We start from the raw sequence: 20,183 nt of genomic DNA on the forward strand, positions 1-20,183 counted from the left end.
TAACACCCACTCGCAGTCCCCGTTAACAATCACTCGCAGTTCCCGTTAACACCCACTCGCAGTCCCCGTTATCGCCCACTCGCCGTCCCCGTTAACACCCACTCGCCGTCCCCGTTAACACTCACTCGCAGTCCCCGTTAACACCCACTCGCCTTTCCCGTTATCACCCACTCGCAGTCCCCGTTATCACCCACTCGCAGTCCCCGTTAACACCCACTCGCAGTTTCCATTATAGCCCACTCGCAGTCCCCGTTAACACCCACTCGCAGTCCCCGTTAACACCCACTCGCAGTCTCCATTATCGCCCTCTTGCAGTCCCCGTTAACACCCACTCGCCTTCCCCGTTATCACCCACTCGCAGTCCCCGTTTACACCCATTCGCAGTCTCCATTATAGCCCACTCGCAGTCCCCGTTAACACCCACTCGCAGTCCCCGTTAACACCCACTCGCAGTCTCCATTATAGCCCACTCGCAGTCCCCGTTAACACCCACTCGCAGTCCCCGTTAACACCCACTCGCTGTCCCCGTTATCGCCCACTCGCTGTCCCCATTAACACTCACTCGCCGTCCCCGTTATCGCCCACTCGCCTTCCCAGTTATCGCCCACTCGCCGAACCCATTATCGCCCACTCGCCGTCCCCATTATCGCCCACTCGCCGTCCCCATTATCGCCCACTCGCCGTCCCCATTATCGCCCTCTCGCCGTGCCCATTATCGCCCTCTCGCCGTCCCCATTAACACTCACTCGCCGTCCCCATTAACACCGACTCGCTGTCCCCATTATCGCGCGCTCGCCGTCACCGTTAACATCCACTCGCAGTCCCCGTTATCACCCACTCGCAGTCTCCGTTATCGCCCACTCGCAGTCCCCGTTAACACCCTCTCGCAGTCCCCGTTAACACCCACTCGCAGTCCCCGTTATCGCCCACTCGCAGTCTCCGTTATCGCCCACTCGCAATCCCCGTTAACACCCACTCGCAGTCCCCGTTAACACCCACTCGCAGTCCCCGTTAACACCCACTCGCAGTCCCCGTTAACACCCACTCGCCGTCCCAGTTAACACTCACTCGCAGTCCCCGTTATCACCCACTCGCAGTCTCCGTTAACACCCACTCGCAGTCTCCATTATCGCCCACTCGCAATCCCCGTTAACACCCACTCGCAGTCCCCGTTAACACTCACTCGCAGTCCCCGTTATCACCCACTCGCAGTCTCCGTTAACACCCACTCGCAGTCTCCATTATTGCCCACTCGCAATCCCCGTTAACACCCACTCGCAGTCCCCGTTAACACCCACTCGCAGTCCCCGTTATCGCCCACTCGCAGTCTCCGTTATCGCCCACTCGCAGTCCCCGTTAACACCCACTCGCCGTCCCCGTTAACACCCACTCGCAGTCCCCGTTATCGCCCACTCGCAGTCTCCGTTAACACCCACTCGCAGTCCCCGTTATCACCCACTCGCAGTCCCCGTTATCACCCACTCGCAGTTCCCGTTAACACCCACTCGCAGTCTCCATTATCGCCCACTCGCAGTCCCCGTTAACACTCACTCGCAGTCCCCGTTATCACCCACTCGCCGTCCCCGTTAACACCCACTCGCAGTCCCCGTTAACACCCACTCACAGTCCCCGTTATCACCCACTCGCAGTCTCCATTATCGCCCACTCGCAGTCCCCGTTAACACTCACTCGCAGTCCCCGTTATCACCCACTCGCAGTCCCCGTTATCGCCCACTCGCAGTCTCCGTTATCGCCCACTCGCAGTCCCCGTTAACACCCACTCGCCGTCCCCGTTAACACCCACTCGCAGTCCCCGTTATCGCCCACTCGCAGTCTCCGTTAACACCCACTCGCAGTCCCCGTTATCACCCACTCGCAGTCCCCGTTATCACCCACTCGCAGTTCCCGTTAACACCCACTCGCAGTCTCCATTATCGCCCACTCGCAGTCCCCGTTAACACTCACTCGCAGTCCCCGTTATCACCCACTCGCCGTCCCCGTTAACACCCACTCGCAGTCCCCGTTAACACCCACTCGCAGTTCCCGTTAACACCCACTCGCAGTCTCCATTATCGCCCACTCGCAGTCCCCGTTAACACTCACTCGCAGTCCCCGTTATCACCCACTCGCCGTCCCCGTTAACACCCACTCGCAGTCCCCGTTATCACCCACTCGCAGTTCCCGTTAACACCCACTCGCAGTCTCCATTATCGCCCACTCGCAGTCCCCGTTAACACTCACTCGCAGTCCCCGTTATCACCCACTCGCCGTCCGCGTTAACACCCACTCGCAGTCCCCGTTAACACCCACTCACAGTCCCCGTTATCACCCACTCGCAGTTCCCGTTAACACCCACTCGCAGTCTCCATTATTGCCCACTCGCAATCCCCGTTAACACCCACTCGCAGTCCCCGTTAACACCCACTCGCAGTCCCCGTTATCGCCCACTCGCAGTCTCCGTTATCGCCCACTCGCAGTCCCCGTTAACACCCACTCGCCGTCCCCGTTAACACCCACTCGCAGTCCCCGTTATCGCCCACTCGCAGTCTCCGTTAACACCCACTCGCAGTCCCCGTTATCACCCACTCGCAGTCCCCGTTATCACCCACTCGCAGTTCCCGTTAACACCCACTCGCAGTCTCCATTATCGCCCACTCGCAGTCCCCGTTAACACTCACTCGCAGTCCCCGTTATCACCCACTCGCCGTCCCCGTTAACACCCACTCGCAGTCCCCGTTAACACCCACTCACAGTCCCCGTTATCACCCACTCGCAGTTCCCGTTAACACCCACTCGCAGTCTCCATTATCGCCCACTCGCAGTCCCCGTTAACACTCACTCGCAGTCCCCGTTATCACCCACTCGCCGTCCCCGTTAACACCCACTCGCAGTCCCCGTTAACACCCACTCACAGTCCACGTTATCACCCACTCGCAGTCCCCGTTAACACCCACTCGCAGTCTCCATTATCGCCCACTCGCAGTCTCCGTTAACACCCACTCGCAGTCTCCATTATTGCCCACTCGCAATCCCCGTTAACACCCACTCGCAGTCCCCGTTATCGCCCACTCGCAGTCCCCGTTATCGCCCACTCGCAGTCTCCGTTATCGCCCACTCGCAGTCCCCGTTATCACCCACTCGCAGTCCCCGTTAACACCCACTCGCAGTCCCCGTTATCGCCCACTCGCAGTCCCCGTTATCGCCCACTCGCAGTCCCCGTTATCGCCCACTCGCAGTCCCCGTTATCGCCCACTCGCAGTCTCCGTTAACACCCTCTCGCAGTCCCCGTTAACACCCTCTCGCAGTCCCCGTTAACACCCACTCGCAGTCCCCGTTATCGCCCACTCGCAGTCTCCGTTATCACCCACTCGCAGTCCCCGTTAACACCCACTCGCAGTCCCCGTTAACACCCACTCGCAGTCCCCGTTAACACCCACTCGCAATCCCCGTTAACACCCACTCGCAGTCCCATTAACACCCACTCGCAGTCTCCATTATCGCCCACTCGCAGTCCCCGTTAACACTCACTCGCAGTCCCCGTTATCACCCACTCGCAGTCCCCGTTAACACCCACTCGCAGTCCCCGTTATCGCCCACTCGCAGTACCCGTTATCGCCCACTCGCAGTACCCGTTATCGCCCACTCGCAATCCCCGTTAACATCCACTCGCAATCCCCGTTAACATCCACTCGCAGTCCCCGTTAACACCCACTCGCAGTTCCCGTTAACACCCACTCGCAGTCTCCATTATAGCCCACTCGCAGTCCCCGTTAACACCCACTCGCAGTCCCCGTTATCGCCCACTCGCAGTCTCCGTTATCACCCACTCGCAGTCCCCGTTAACACCCACTCGCAGTCCCCGTTAACACCCACTCGCAGTCCCCGTTATCGCCCACTCGCAGTCTCCGTTATCACCCACTCGCAATCCCCGTTAACACCCACTCGCAGTCCCATTAACACCCACTCGCAGTCTCCATTATCGCCCACTCGCAGTCCCCGTTAACACTCACTCGCAGTCCCCGTTATCACCCACTCGCACTCCCCGTTAACACCCACTCGCAGTCCCCGTTATCACCCACTCGCAGTACCCGTTATCGCCCACTCGCAGTCCCCGTTATCGTCCACTCGCAATCCCCGTTAACACCCACTCGCAATCCCAGTTATCGCCCACTCGCAATCCCCGTTATCACCCACTCACAATCCCCGTTAACGCCCACTCGCAATCCCCGTTAACGCCCACTCGCAATCCCCGTTATCGCCCACTCGCAGTCCCCGTTAACGCCCACTCGCAGTCCCCGTTATCACCCACTCGCAGTCCCCGTTATCGCCCACTCGCAGTCCCCATTATCGTCCACTCGCAATCCCCGTTAACACCCACTCGCAATCCCCATTATCGCCCACTCGCAGTCCCCATTATCGTCCACTCGCAATCCCCGTTAACACCCACTCGCAATCCCCATTATCGCCCACTCGCAGTCCCCATTATCGTCCACTCGCAATCCCCGTTAACACCCACTCGCAATCCCCATTATCGCCCACTCGCAGTCCCCATTATCGTCCACTCGCAATCCCCGTTATCGCCCACTCGCAGTCCCCGTTATCGCCCACTCGCAATCCCCGTTAACACCCACTCGCAATCCCCGTTTTCGCCCACTCGCAATCCCCGTTAACACCCACTCGCAGTCCCCGTTATCGCCCACTCGCAGTCCCCGTTAACACCCACTCGCAATCCCCGTTAACACCCACTCGCAATCCCCGTTATCGTCCACTCGCAATCCCCGTTATCGCCCACTCGCAGTCCCCGTTATCGCCCACTCGCAGTCCCCGTTATCGTCCACTCGCAATCCCCGTTATCGCCCACTCGCAGTCCCCGTTAACGCCCACTCGCAGTCCCCGTTATCGCCCACTCGCAGTGCCCGTTATCGCCCACTCGCAGTGCCCGTTATCGCCCACTCGCAGTCCCCGTTAACGCCCACTCGCAGACCCCGTTAACGCCCACTCGTCGTCCCCGTTAACATGCATTCGCCGTCCCCATTAACACACACTCGCCATCTCCATTAACACCCACTCGCCATCTCCATTAACACCCACTCGCCGTCCGCATTATCGCCCACTCGCCGTCCCCGTTAAAACCCACTCGCAGTCCCCGTTATCACCCACTCGCCGTCCCAGTTAACACCCACTCGCCTTCCCCATTATCCCCCACTCGCCGTCCCAGTTAACACCCACTCGCCTTCCCCATTATCGCCCACTCGCCGTCCCCATTATCGCCCTCTCGCCGTCCCCATTATCGCCCACTCGCCATCCCCATTATCGCCCACTCGCCGTCCCCATTATTGCCCAATCGCAGTCCCCGTTAACACCCACTCGCAGTCCCCGTTAACATGCATTCGCCATCCCCATTAACACCCACTCGCCGTCCCCATTATCGCCCACTCGCAGTCCCCATTATCGCCCACTCGCAGTCTCCATTATCACCCACTCGCAGTCCCCATTATCGCCCACTCGCAGTCCCCATTATCGCCCACTCGCAGTCCCCATTACGCCCACTCGCAGTCCCCATTATCGCCCACTCGCAGTCCCCGTTATCGCCCACTCGCAGTCCCCGTTATCACCCACTCGCAGTCCCCATTAACACCCACTCGCAGTCCCCATTAACACCCACTCGCAGTCCCCGTTAACACCCACTCGCCGTCCCCGTTAACACCCACTCGCAGTCCCCGTTAACACCCACTCACAGTCCCCGTTATCACCCACTCGCAGTCTCCGTTATCGCCCTCTCGCAGTCCCCGTTAACACCCACTCGCCGTCCCCGTTAACATGCATTCGCCATCCCCATTAACACCCACTCGCGTTCCCCATTATCACCCACTTGCCGTCCCCATTAACACCCACTCGCGTTCCCCATTATCACCCACTCACCGTCCCCATTATCACCCACTCGCCGTCCCCATTAACACCCACTCGCCGTCCCCATTATCACCCACTCACCATCCCCATTATCACCCACTCGTGTTCCCCATTATCACCCACTCACCGTCCCCATTATCACCCACTCACCGTCCCCATTATCACCCACTCGCCGTCCCCATTAACACCCACTCGCGTTTCCCATTATCACCCACTCGCCGTCCCCATTAACACCCACTCGCGTTCCCCATTATCACCCACTCGCCGTCCCCATTATCACCCACTCGCCGTCCCCATTAACACCCACTCGCGTTCCCCATTATCACCCACTCACCGTCCCCATTAACACCCACTCGCGTTCCCCATTATCACCCACTCACCGTCCCCATTATCACCCACTCACCGTCCCCATTATCACCCACTCACCGTCCCCATTATCACCCACTCACCGTGCCCATTATCACCCACTCACTGTCCCCATTAACACCCACTCACCGTCCCCATTAACACCCACTCACCGTCCCCATTAACACCCACTCACCGTCCCCATTAACACCCACTCGCCGTCCCCATTATCACCCACTCACGTTCCCCATTATCACCCACTCACGTTCCCCATTATCACCCACTCACGTTCCCCATTATCACCCACTCACGTTCCCCATTATCACCCACTCACGTTCCCCATTATCACCCACTCACCGTCCCCATTAACACCCACTCGCGTTCCCCATTATCACCCACTCGCGTTCCCCATTATCACCCACTCGCGTTCCCCATTATCACCCACTCGCCGTCCCCATTAACACCCACTCGCCGTCCCCATTAACACCCACTCACCGTCCCCATTATCACCCACTCACCGTCCCCATTATCACCCACTCACCGTCCCCATTACCATCTACCTGGCTTCTCTTCTTCCCGATCTTACTAACAACATTCACTATGTTCACCTACTTTGTCTCTCTCTCTGAGCTCTGTCTCCACTATTGGCTCACTCTTCACCCCTACCCTCATCCCCATCATCACGATAAATACTACATTTTTCCCATTGCTGTCAGTTCTGAAGAAGGGTCACTGAACTCAAAACGCTAACTCTATTTTGTCTGCACAGCTGCTGTTAGAGCTGCTGAGTTTCCGCAGTAAATTGGGCAGCATGGTGGTTCAGTGGTTAGCATTGCTGCCTCTTAGTGCCAGGGACCTGGGATCAATTCCACCATCAGGCGATGATCTGTGTGGAGTTTGCAATGTTCTCCCAGTGTCAGAATGAGATTTCTCCCACAGTCTAACGATGTGCAGGTTAGGTGGATTGGATGTGCTTAATTGTCCCATATCCATGGGATGGGTCTGAGTGGAGGGTCATTGTGGACCTGTTGGGATGAATTGCCTGTTTCCACATGGTAGGGATTTGATGGATTTCTGTTTTTGATGTGTTTAGAGATAACAAAGTTAAGCAAAATAAAGTTTCGGGCTACAGGGATGAAGGAAGAGGAGTTTGATAGATTTACTGAAAACAATGACATGCTGTAGTGATATATAAATGATCAATAGGTTCACATTGGCAGGGTGGGAAACAGTGAGGAGGATAATCTTCAATTACAGGAGGATACAGAGGAGCAGGTCAAATGGGCTGATTAGTGGCAAATTGAACTCAGTCCGTATAAATGTCAGGTGACACACCAGCAGGATAAAGATGACAAGGGAATACACGACGAACAATCGGACACTGGAAAGCACAGAGGATCAATGGGACCTTGGTATATATGTACACCAGTCCGTTAAGGTGTTAAGAAGGCATATAATATACTTGCCTTCATTAGCCAAGGCACAGAATTTAAGAGCAGTGAGGTTATGCTGGAACTGTACAAAATGTTTTGTTAAGCCAAAGCCTTCATAATGTATGCAGTTCTGGAACCCACATTACTGAAGGGAGGAGATAGCACTGGAGAGTGTGCAGAGGAGATTTCCCAGGAATGATTTCTGGGCTGGAAAGTTTCAGTTAAGAAGAGAGATTGGACAGACTGACGTTGTTTTCCCTAGGGCAGGGAGATTGAGATGTATAACATTATTTAGAGTCCAGATGGTCAGGAAGAAATGTTTCCCCTTGATAGAGGGATCAATGGCCAAGGGCACACAGTTAAGGGAAGGAGCAGAAGGTTTAGGGGAGATATGAAGAGGGTGGTGGGAATCTGGAACTCACTGCCTGTAAGGGTGGAAGGAGCAGAAACCCTCATAACATTTCAGAAGTGTTTAAATGTAGACTTGCAAGGCTGTACAATGGTACGTGATGAGCTGAAAGGCCTTTCTCTACACTGTAGACCACTACGTTAAAAGACCTTCATACCTCATTTGGGTAGTGGATCAATCCAGTGACTTCATGCCTGCAAGCAATTATCTAATACCTCAGTTAGCATGAATGTTTATTACTGTGTCCATGGTGTTCTTCTTGAATATATAACATAACAAATGAGGCTTTGCAGGCAGTATTGTGCTGTGCAGGTAGGTACAAGACCTATCGATGGCAGTGATGACCATGCTGTCAACAGAACAGGAGTACATCATTTAACTACTACAAGCTAGTTCAGCCATTTTGTTAAGTCAAGGTTGAGCTGCATCTCAATACCATTTACCTATCCTTTCTCCACATCCACTGTTATCCTAACCAAGCAAACATCTGTTGCTCTCAGTCTTGAACATTTTCACTGACTCTCCTAGCATTCACAGCTCCAATCTAACAGCTACATCCAACATAGCATCCCAGAACTGACTGCATGGAACAATATTAGAGTGAATGTCAGTGTTACCACTGTGCATTTATTAATATTAATGCTACTGCTCAGAATGGCAGCAATTGAACTGGAAGATAATGTCAAATTATGTTGGCTGGTGACACTGCTACAAATTCTCCAAATTATAAAACATTATTATCAACACAATTTGACAAACATACATGAATAATTGGTAACATGCATCCTTTACTCACATATTAATTGTTTTTCTCTGATACAGAGAAGATAAACAGAAGGTACAATTGTACGCCTTTAAAGGTAAATAAAACTGCAGTTTTACTATACAGTAAAGTAACTAGTTGCTTTTTTGATCAAACATATACTAACGCACGGACAAGGAGCAACAGGAGGCCCCTTGACCCTTCAAGCCTGCTCCACCACTCAATAAGATCATGGCTCCTCTATTTTAACTTCAACTCTACATTCCTGCATATCCCTGATAATCTTTAAACTCCTGATGAAATATCTCATCAAAAGATCAACATCACATTCAGAACGATAAAAGTCATCATCTCAGCAATACATCCTATCAATTCTCATTATGGTACTTACCTAAGGAATCAATTTCACTGGGCTACCTATATATTAAAGACCAAAAACAGGAGGCTTTATATAGAGTAAACAGCCCACTGCACTGCAGATCCAGTTGAAAATGGTAAAAAAAAACAAGATAATAAGCAAAAAGACATAATTCCATGAATATTCCCATTGTCAATTCTGGTGGAGTGCAGCAAGAGTGACAGAGACAAATCTAGTCTATTTACAAGTTGTTTAAAAGTTTATAAATTGAATTCACTGAACACAGTTAAAGTTAGGACTCCTAATCACATTCTGGCTGTAATACTGAAAACATGCTACCAGAGTTAATTATTCTTCTAACCAATCTACTCTGTAACAGCTAGACACTTGCACCTACCCAACAACGTGCTGGATTTCAAAATTCCCAAAATAAGGATAAAACTAAGGTAGCCAATTCCAGTCCCTCGGCATCCTCCCAAGTGTTTTCATATATTTACTACATTAATGAGGCTGTAAAAATGTTGCCTTGGTTGGTGGTGGGAGTACTATCCCCATGAAGTCCATAAAGAGTCATGGAGAAGGTCCCACTACATTCAGACAGGCAATAAATGTGGGTGTGGTAGCATTGTCCACATCCTGAAAACAAAGGAAAACGTCAAGGGAGAAGCCTGCTTGGCTGAAAAAATTCAGCTTTATCAAGGCAAATATAGTTCTGCTAAGGGTATCTGGGACATGGACAGTTTGCTCTGAGTAGGATTCCTTTATTTAAAGACTTCTCATATTCGCAATGAGTCTTATCGTTCTATATTCTGCTGCCTATCTAGTTAACAATAGCTCTAACAGCACTCAAAAAACTTGTGACCATCCAGGAAATAGCAGCCTGCTTGATTGGCATCACACACCAATAAGCAGCTACTCCCTCCAGTGTGGACTATCTCCAAGATGCATAGCAGAAATTCACCAAAGATCCTTAGATAGCACCTTCCAAAACCACAACCAATTCCATCGAGAAGGATAAGGGCAGCAGATACATGGGAACACCACCACCTGCAAGTTCCCCTCCAAGCCACTGACTGTCCTGAATTGGAGATATATTGTAGTTCCTGATCAAAATCCTGGAATTGCCTCCCTAAGCGTATTGTGGGGCAACCTACAGCTTGTGGATTGCAGCAATTCAAGAAGGCAGCTCACCCCCACCTTCTCAAGGGCAACTAGGGATGGGCAGTAAATGCTGGCCCAGGCAGACACACCCCTATCCAACAAGCGAATAGAAAGAAAGAGATGGGAATTCAATGAAGGGTGAAATCCAATGCAATCTAACAGCTTTCAAATTCTTGATTTTCATCTTGACCATGAGAAATCTCAATTAGAGACAACTTAAAACCTGGTGTGGAGAGGTTTCCTTTATTGTTAACAGGTTCTTTTATAATTTTGTTAAGAGAGTATTATCTCCTTACAGAATAGGGTGAGGGGAAATATCACAGATATCAATGCTAGATGATCAGTCTGATGGTAGCTTTCTTCGTGGGAGTGTACACAAAGGAAAGGAATTACAGTTAAACCTCATTTATCCAATCACCGTCAAATCACCCTTCAGATCGTTATCACTGAATGCTAATTAGCTCTGGCCCTGCACTAAGTGCATTGTACATAATGGCTTCTCAAATTCAAGTTAGAGCTCCCATCACCATCCTTGACATTTACAATGAATAAGACTTCAAACACAACTCCTATGGATTTTGCAGGAAAGTGACCTTAGGAAGTGCATTATTTAGCACCCTGGGATGACTCAAAGAACCATGTTAAGCATACAGGAAGGTTTGTGTAACACCCAACAGTGCAGGGCACCACAATTTAGGAAGAGGTTTTTTACTTGGATGTTACCAGGGCTGAAGTACACCAATTAAATGAAGTGATTGATGAAATTGTGATTTCTCTGCTTCAAGCAGGAGAAGTTAAAGGAAACCCTAGCAGAGATATTGAAGATTGTGAGTGTTTTTCAATACAGCAAGTAGAGAGCCACTGCTTCTTCTGGGAAGTAGTTGGTAACCAGAGTCAAAGGATGTGAAATGCTGAAAGAACTATGAGAGATATATGTTCCTTTTCACAGAGAGGGTTGTTAATATCAGATCACAGTATCTGATAATGGGGTGGAGTCAGATTCAAAAGACAACTGGATTTGTACTTGAAGAGAACTAATTTGCAGCATTATAAGAAAAGTGCTGGATTGCATGGAATTAAATTAGAAAGTTCTTACATCACAGGTAAGAAGGGTCCCTTTCTCTGTTTTAAGCTTTAATTACAGTATTCTAAGATGCATTCTTAAAATTAGCAACGAAATAGAATGCAGCTAACATTAAGCTGTGATATTAATAAACTATGTGGAAGCCTGTACTAATGACTTTTTTGTCAGTTAATGATGTTCAATGATTTTATGTATTGCTTTCAGCTAATCTTAAGGTGGTCCTGTGCTGTCAAAAAGGTAACAATATATTTGCTCATGGTTAAAAATCACACAACACCAGGTTGTAGTCCAACAGGTTTATCTGGAAGCTCTAGCTTTCAGAGCGCTGCTCCTTCATCAGGTGGTTGTGGAGTATAAGATCGTAAGACACAGAATTTATAGCAAAGGTTTACAGTGTGATGTAACTGAAATTATATATTGAAAAAGACCTGGATTGTTTGTGAAGTCTCTAAAAGATGAGAGACTAGTGCTTCCAAATAAACCTGTTGACTATAATTTGGTGTTGTGTGATTTTTAACTTTGGCATCCCCAAATTATATTTGCTCATGTCCATCTGGAATGACCTGGTGTTTGATGACTCACGTACTCAATAATAGTGTTACATCTTCATCCAGTCAATTTGTCTAATTTAATTTAGTTTTGATCTGGTTAACTTAAGGAAACTCAAATAACCTGCAATTCAATATGAAAGGTAATACCTTCAATTCCATTCTCTGGTGTTGAGTTGAAGGAAACGGTTAGAGATCAATTTGATGGCATTCAATCCCTTAAACCTTTACCATTATTAGATCATGGCTAATCTGCATCTAAATTCTATTTATCTGCCATAGCTCCTTATCTTTTGAGACCCTTAGCTAACAAGAATCCATTGATCGGTCTTGAAATGCTAAATGGTTCATAATTTATGTCCTTTTGAGGGAAGAGAATTCGAGGTTTCTTTGTGAATAAACTACTTTCTGACTTCACTCTCGATTCATCAGCTCTAATTTTAAGATTATATTCCCTGGTTTGTGATTTCTCTATAACACCCTTTATCTAACCAGCTGATTCCTTCCTGCCTTTTTGTTTTTTAACATAGGACACGTGAACTGCTCATGCGACATCAGCTCGCTTCGTATTTGTTGCACAATGCAAGATGTCAGCATTCTGGTCACCACAACCCCTGTAGACAGCAAGGACAAAGTTAAATCAGGCTTTCCTCCAGCACACCCAATATAATTATAATTCTCTCAGAAGAGTAGGGCCGATCAGGGATAGCATAGGGAACTTGTGTGTGGAGTCTGAGGAGGTTGGGGTAGCCCTAAATGAGTTTTTTGCTTCTGTCTTTACGAAAGAAACAAACTTTGTAGTGAATGAAACCTTTGAAAAGCAGGTGTGCATGCTGGAACGGATAGAGATAGAGGAAGCTGATGTGCTGAAAATTTTGTCAAACATTAAGATTGACAAGTCGCCAGGCCCGGACCAGATTTGTCCTCGGCTGCTTTGGGAAACAAGAAATGCAATTGCTTCGCCACTTGCGAAGATCTTTGCATCCTTGCTCTCCACAGGTGTCGTACCTGAGGACTGGAGAGAGGCAAATGTAATTCCTCTCTTCAAGAAAGGAAATAGGGAAATCCCCGGCAATTACAGACCAGTAAGTCTCACGTTTGTCGTCTGCAAGGTGTTAGAAAGGATTCTGAAGGATAGGATTTATGACCATCTGGAAGACCATGGCTTGATTAAATGCAGTCAACACGGCTTTGAGAGGGGCAGGTCATGCCTCACAAACCTTATCGAGTTCTTTGAGGATGTGACTAGAAAAGTTTATGAGGGTCGAGCTGTGGATGTGGTGTACATGGACTTCAGCAAGGTATTTGATAAGGTTCCCCATGGTAGGCTCATTCAGAAGGTCAGGAGGAATGGGATACAGGGGACTTAGCTGTCTGGATACAGAATTGGCTGGCCAACAGAAGACAGCGAGTGGTAGTAGAAGGAAAATATTCTGCCTGGAAGTCAGTGGTGAGTGGTGTTCCACAGGGCTCTGTCCTTGGGCCTCTACTGTTTGTAATTTTTATTAATGACTTGGATGAAGGGATTGAAGGATGGGTCAGCAAGTTTGCAGATGACACAAAGGTTGGAGGTGTCGCTGACAGTATAGAGGGCTGTTGTAGGCTGCAGCAGGACATTGACAGGATGCAGAGATGGGCTGAGAGGTGGCAGATGGAGTTCAACCTGGATAAATGCAAGGTGATGCATTTTGGAAGGTCGAATTTGAAAGCTGAGTACAGGATTAAGGATAGGATTTTTGGCAGTGTGGAGGAACAGAGGGATCTTGGTGTGCAGGTACACAGATCCCTTAAAATGGCCACCCAAGTGGACAGGGTTGTTAAGAAAGCATACGGTGTTTTGGCTTTCATTAACAGGGGGATTGAGTTTAAGAGTCGTGAGATCTTGTTGCAGCTCCATAAAACTTTGGTTAGACCGCACTTGGAATACTGCGTCCAGCTCTGGTTGCCCTATTATAGGAAAGGTGTGGATGCTTTGGAGAGCGTTCAGAGGAGGTTTACCAGGATGCTGCCTGGACTGGAGGGCTTATCTTATGAAAAGAGGTTGACTGAGCTCGGACTTTTTTCATTGGAGAAAAGGAGGAGGAGAGGGGACCTAATTGAGATATACAAGATAATGAGAGGCATAGATAGAGTTGATAGCCAGAGAATATTTACCAGGGCAGAAATAGCTAACACGAGGGGTCATAGTTTAAGCTGGTTGGAGGAAAGTATAGAAGGGATGTCAGAGACGGGTTCTTTACACAGAGAGTTGTGAGAGCATGGAATGCATTGCCAGCAGCAGTTGTGGAAGCAAGGTCATTGGGGACATTTAAGAGACTGCTGGACATGCATATGGTCATAGAAATTTGAGGGTGCATACATGAGGATCAATGGTCGGCACAACATAGTGGGCTGAAGGGCCTGTTCTGTGCTGTACTGTTCTATGGTCTATGTTCTGTGAAACTTACTTAGCTCCACTTTGATCTGACATTACTTCTACACTCCCTCTGTGTGATAGGGCAGCCTTTGAGTATATCTATTTTCTGGACTCTAAACTGCTTTCAGGGTCACAACCCACCGAAGAATGTCCCCTAATTGCACCAACATTCAACCCTGTTCCTATCCAGCCTCAATGCTGATTCCAGTCGTGGAGCTCAGAGCCAGATATATCCGAACACAATGAACTGTAATCACTTCCTAATGGAAAAAGCAATATATTTCATTCTAATGTTAATTTAGCTTTCTTGCAATATGGGGTGAAGCCAACCACTAACATCCAAGGGATGGAATCAATCTTAAATGCTGATAAATGTATTGCTTTTTTCTCCAAACAAAAACAAGTAGTGATAAGGCTCATCATTATTCATTGCGATGGTCCAAATCTTTTTTTAAAAATTGTGTACCATGGATGTAGCCTATTCCTTCACCTCATCTTTTTAAATGTTAGAACTAGATTTTTAAAAAATAGTTATTCTCTTATGAAACAGTAAAAAAAGAAACATGGAATTTATATTCAACTAAGGGATGAAAATTCATAGAATTTCTTTCACTGCTTGAGACAGTATTTTTTAAAAAAATGATAACATCATGTTACCACAATGGCTTGGTAAAGACAGGTTTATACAGGAAGCCAGACCTTTTTCACAGAATATCTCTGAATGGTCAACCACCAGAACATCTGGTCAAATAATATAAACAGCCATTGATGTTGGTTCTCAAGTTGTTCTGTGGATCTCCTGAAATCACTGCACAAGCTACAAAGGGACTTGAGAAAATTCAGGGTCAGACTGTTTTCCCTGCTTGTAGTTTTACCAGTTCTTCTGATTCACTGAAATGGTTTATTGTAGTTAAAGTCTAATATTCCAAGGGGCATTATATCTAAAAAGAACTTACGTTCAAACTACACTGTAGTTTTATACTAACTGCAGAAATGCTCAATGACACACATTGCGTGATTGTAAGACAATCAATAAGGGAGCTTTTGCAGGTTTGGAGAATTGAGTTTGAAATGTTAGGACTATTAGTGCAATATTTGGACCACTATGTTTGCAATCAGTTAACTCTTTAAGCACCACCAAGTAACAAATTTAATGAACATGCCTGCATATGTTCCTGAAGGATACTGTACATTTTAAGAAAGCTGAATATTTTTAAATAACTTGATATTAAAATGGATAGCCAGCACAAAATTATCTGCAGCCTTTTTAAAAAATGAATGCTGCTAAACTAAAAATAAAATTGATTGGACAACCTGTGATAAAGTGACTTGTTGCATTAGAAATGCTAATATTTACAGCCACACATGGGATATAATTTGATGGTTGCTCTTTGGTGAGTTTGAATAGACCTGGGTTCAATTTCCGCCTCAGGCGACTGACTGTGTGGAGTTTGCACGTTCTCCCCGTGTCTGCGTGGGTTTCCTCCGGGTGCTCCGGTTTCCTCCCACAGTCCAAAGATGTGCAGGTCAGGTGAATTGGCCATGCTAAATTGCCCGTAGTGTTAGGTAAGGGGTAAATGTAGGGGTATGGGTGGGTTGCGCTTCGGCGGGGCGGTGTGGACTTGTTGGGCCGAAGGGCCTGTTTCCACACTGTAAGTAAAAATAATAATGAATATGGGATATCTTGTAAAGCCATGTTCCGTGCACTGCCTGGTCTGACCTGTCGCCTAATTCACGGGGGGGGGGGGGGGGGGCGGGCATACCACCTAGCCTTGAAATTACCATGAAATCAACACTGATTGTCACAAAATCCATCTGAGAAGGAAATCTGCTTTTCCTACCTGATCTGTCCTTTAGCTGCCTCCAGACACAGAAACGCAGTTGACTCTTTACTGACCTCTGAAATTGCAAGCAACTCAGTTTAAGGGGGATGGACAACAGATGCTGACCTCATCAGGATCACCTATATCCCAAAGATTAAAATGAGTAAAAGGAAATAACATGGTGAAGTTGAAAACTATTTGCTAAAATTGAGATCATTTGAAGGAACTAATGGGTTTTCTGCTTCAAATTGTTCTTCTGAAAATTCAGCAAGAAAGAAAAATACTGGAAATGCTGAACAGCTCAGTATCTGGGGAGAGAAACACAGCTAACATTTCCAGTTGTAATAACCATTCAGAACCACAGGAGTTTAACAACTTACAGGCACTGTTGAGACAGCGGTGATTGGTTTTAAAGAGTATTCTACAAGCAGGAAAGACATTGTGCAGAATAATGTAAATATTTGACGATATTAGCAAAATTAATTTGAAGAATTTAGGCACAATATTGCAGTACAGATTATGATGCACCAGACAAATAATTCATGACTTTCTAACTGTTGCACGCTAACAAATGTTTAACCACAATATCAATGTTTGGCTTGGCCAACTGCACCTAGATAATATTTCCCCTGGTCTGCACTTCTTGAAACTGTTCCCTGACCAGTGTGAAATACACTTTTAAATAATTTAAAATGTGGTTAATAAAAATTAAGCATTTTTATTTGGTTATGGAGCTTCTTAATTTGTGAACTTGTTTCTAACCACATTTTGAAAAGATCAGCAAATCTTTTCACAATGTTTTACTTTAAAAAACCACAAAATAGTTAATAAAAACTGTTGATTACATTGCTTCCACAGCACAAATTCTCAACCAAGATCCATGTTTGTTCCAAGTAGTAGAAATACCAGGATGTAGCACTGTCAGATTCATCGACTGAGGCCTGATCAACAATCCCAAAGACAGATAATGGTGCACAGAAGCTGAAGATTACATAAAACACTGGGTAATCAGTCACCTAATTTTATTATCAACTTTCTGGACTTTGAGGACTTGTTAGTATTATTTTAAAAGTATATCTTCCATTTTACATATTTTATACTAAGAAACCAACAAGGGTCAGAATAATATAGCTGGCTGATGATACAAAGTGTTAATTAACTGTTCATCATTTTCACTGAAGTGAGTTCAGCTATGTGTTATTTGGATAACTAAATAAAACTAAGTAAGTGTTGAAGATGGTTGAAATACTTAATTATGCATGAATGCAATTACAGGACTTGTGATCAGATAAAATATTATCTGCAGTCTTGAAGTCAATTTTGTCTTCTATAGAGGTAAAAGTAAGCTCTTAAGGATATTTTGTCTTGTAAAATTCTAGTTGTTGAAAATAATAATAAAGAATGCTGAGATCAATTACTCCCTAACATTGACAGGACACCAGTTCAAGATGATCAATTCTTGAATACAATTCTCAAACTAGTCAGGCTCTCATTTATTCTAGTTTCCTTTCAGAAGATTTAGTTACATGATTGTGAACCTATTTTTAGGCAGTATTTAAATTAAGCCAAAAATCAAGTTAATGTATGCCCATTACCTGTGGCTTCACAAGTGGATCTTGAGAGTGAGATAGAAAGATTACACTGATTTATGCAATCTGTGCATGTATTAAGTTCAAGATGTTATAGCTGCATAAATAGAACTGTAGGAGTCACCTATTGTCTGAAGACTCCACTTTTGAAATTATTGAATGTTATAATGCACTAACATAATAGATAAAATGACAGTTTGCCAATTCATCAAACTGACATCTTATTAGCATTTAATTAACATAAATATAGATGCTGATCTTTTTCTGCACCTGCTTTCCTATAAACCGATAGTAAAGGGCATCCTATGCAGTGACTATATTTCTGTGAATCTAATTTAGAACTGCAAGGAAAATTAATATTCCCCAAAGTAAGAAGCCCTGAGACTTCTAAAAAGTAAACATTTTACTCTGTGCACATTGTGAATTACATATGCAACAACAAAAAAAAAGTAGAAATTTAACCTAATCTCATGTTTAGAAGATGGCTTTAGGCTTTAGCCATGTTTTGTGCCTTCCCAAGACTTCAATTAATTTATAGCCTCACTTCCAAAACTAGACATAGAATTAACTTCTGACACAGACAGACAATTGGAGCATTGGAAGTCCCTATTGTACCGCTTGAATTGAAACAAACTCTGTGAAACATAAGGGTTTTATAGAGAATAAACCTGAAAAATAGTGAAAACTAGAGATTCCCTGAGAAACTAGCCAACTGGAAGCCCAAAGAGATGGGGCACATTTCTATGAAGATAAGGGAGAAATACTAGATTCATTTTTTTTAAGAAGAGTGGTAAAAATATGGAATTATATTTACAATTTATCGCTCCAGTCATGGAGGGTCTGATTTTAACTCTGCAAATAGCTGGGTTTTTAGTTAGTTAAAATCTTGTCCAGAGCTTTGCTTAATGAAAGCACATATTAGCAACTCAGGTATGTAGTTGGTGCAACCGAGTCACAACTTCCACAGTTTTTCACTGGTAGCTCACGGATAGAAATTCATTGCAGCTATCAATCAGAGCTTCTGACGCCATTCCCCCACCCAAATTCTGCATGTACGACCTGACACAGGAAGCTCAACACTGGGAGCACAAACAAATGGAAGTTCGTTTTCAGTGTTGGGAATTTTAAGTTACAATCAGCAGGCAGGTTACACAGAGTAAAGAGGTGGTTTCATGTGCATATGGTGCTGTGCGTTGTGGAAGAAAACAGAATGAATTTTCACATTTGCTGCCAGTCATTTTTTAAAACCTTTTACATTTAACATTTGTTATAACTGAAGCTTTTAAACAGAGCAGTTGAAGAAACCTTTCAAAATTGTTTGTGCAGTGCAATTTATAAATGTAGCAAAACAAAAAGAGTACCAATTATAAGTACAAATTTAAGGACCTAGAAAGAGCCACGTGATACTATTTTGTGATTGAAGAGTTAACTGATTAATATTTTAAGCTGTATGTCGAGAAAATAGAATTCCTATATTTAGATTTTAGGACAGGCAACAGGAATCCCTGTCACTGCATCAAAAAGTGCTCTAAAAACAGTGAATGAATTTCACCTGCTTTTTAGTTCAGAAACTCAAGTGCTGAGTTAAAATTATTTAAAAGATATTTACACACAACTTCAGAGAAATGGCCTTGACTGGAACCTTCTCAGTGGCATTGGTATTTGAAAACTTCCAGACAGTCAAAACATTATTATGTGAACAATGTTTTTTTCTAAATAATGCCAGTTTATATTTCTGAATACAATAAATTTTACATGCGTCAGTCATATTCATTAGGTTCCTCTCATTGGAACCATATACCATAATATTGCTGAAGGCTTTCCTTTGAAGTCCTTTCTGTCAGCAGTGCTGATCAGTACCTGTGGGACTGGTGTGAATACTGTGAGCTCTGCTGAGTTGAAGATGAATATCCTGTAGCGTTCTGGGATTGGGAAGAACCCTGTACATTGCTTTGGTAACCCAGACGTGTGCCAGAGTGCTGCAAACAAACAAAAATACAATGTCAATACAACCATCTTCACCATAACTGTTTAATATTACAGTGAAAATCAGTTTCCCAGGTTCGCCCTGTCTGCAGACTTAACCAAGAAAATAATGTTTTTTGCAGCTTTAAGAGTGGTGGCAATTAGAATAACTTTAAATTATTTATCGATCAATAATCACATTAAATAAAATTCAGTTGAAAAGTGGCTTTTAACTAAACAACGTACATTTTTCCCCCGCTTTGATTTTTAAACTATACATTTCTGCTGAAGGCCGAGATTCAAGCTGGGGAGTAGTTATCCTATTTGATGGCCAGGTGAGGAATGGTGAATCAGTACCCACCCTTCAACCTTCCCAATT

At 45.9% G+C, this 20,183-nt stretch overlaps 1 protein-coding gene across 7 annotated transcripts in view; it reads right to left on the reverse strand.

Annotated features, from left to right (window-relative positions):
• cdk19 (cyclin dependent kinase 19) overlaps positions 1 to 20,183 on the reverse strand; it is a 388,472-nt gene that overhangs the window by 198,340 nt on the left and 169,949 nt on the right. For 4 of the 7 annotated variants that reach the window (XM_087983083.1, XM_087983086.1, XM_087983082.1 and 1 more), the window contains one exon: positions 6,816 to 19,818. In XM_087983083.1, the coding sequence (XP_087839209.1) occupies positions 19,693 to 19,818 (126 nt within the window). In that variant the 3' untranslated portion in view covers positions 6,816 to 19,692. Of the gene's footprint in view, positions 1 to 6,815; positions 19,819 to 20,183 lie in introns of those variants that run through there. The other 3 variants (XR_015754380.1, XR_015754379.1, XR_015754381.1) reach the window with 2 other exon arrangements.

This window comes from Chiloscyllium plagiosum, unplaced genomic scaffold, assembly GCF_037043375.1.
Source record: "Chiloscyllium plagiosum isolate Xiang-an unplaced genomic scaffold, Cpla_swu_hap1 HiC_scaffold_3, whole genome shotgun sequence".
NCBI lineage: Eukaryota > Metazoa > Chordata > Chondrichthyes > Orectolobiformes > Hemiscylliidae > Chiloscyllium > Chiloscyllium plagiosum.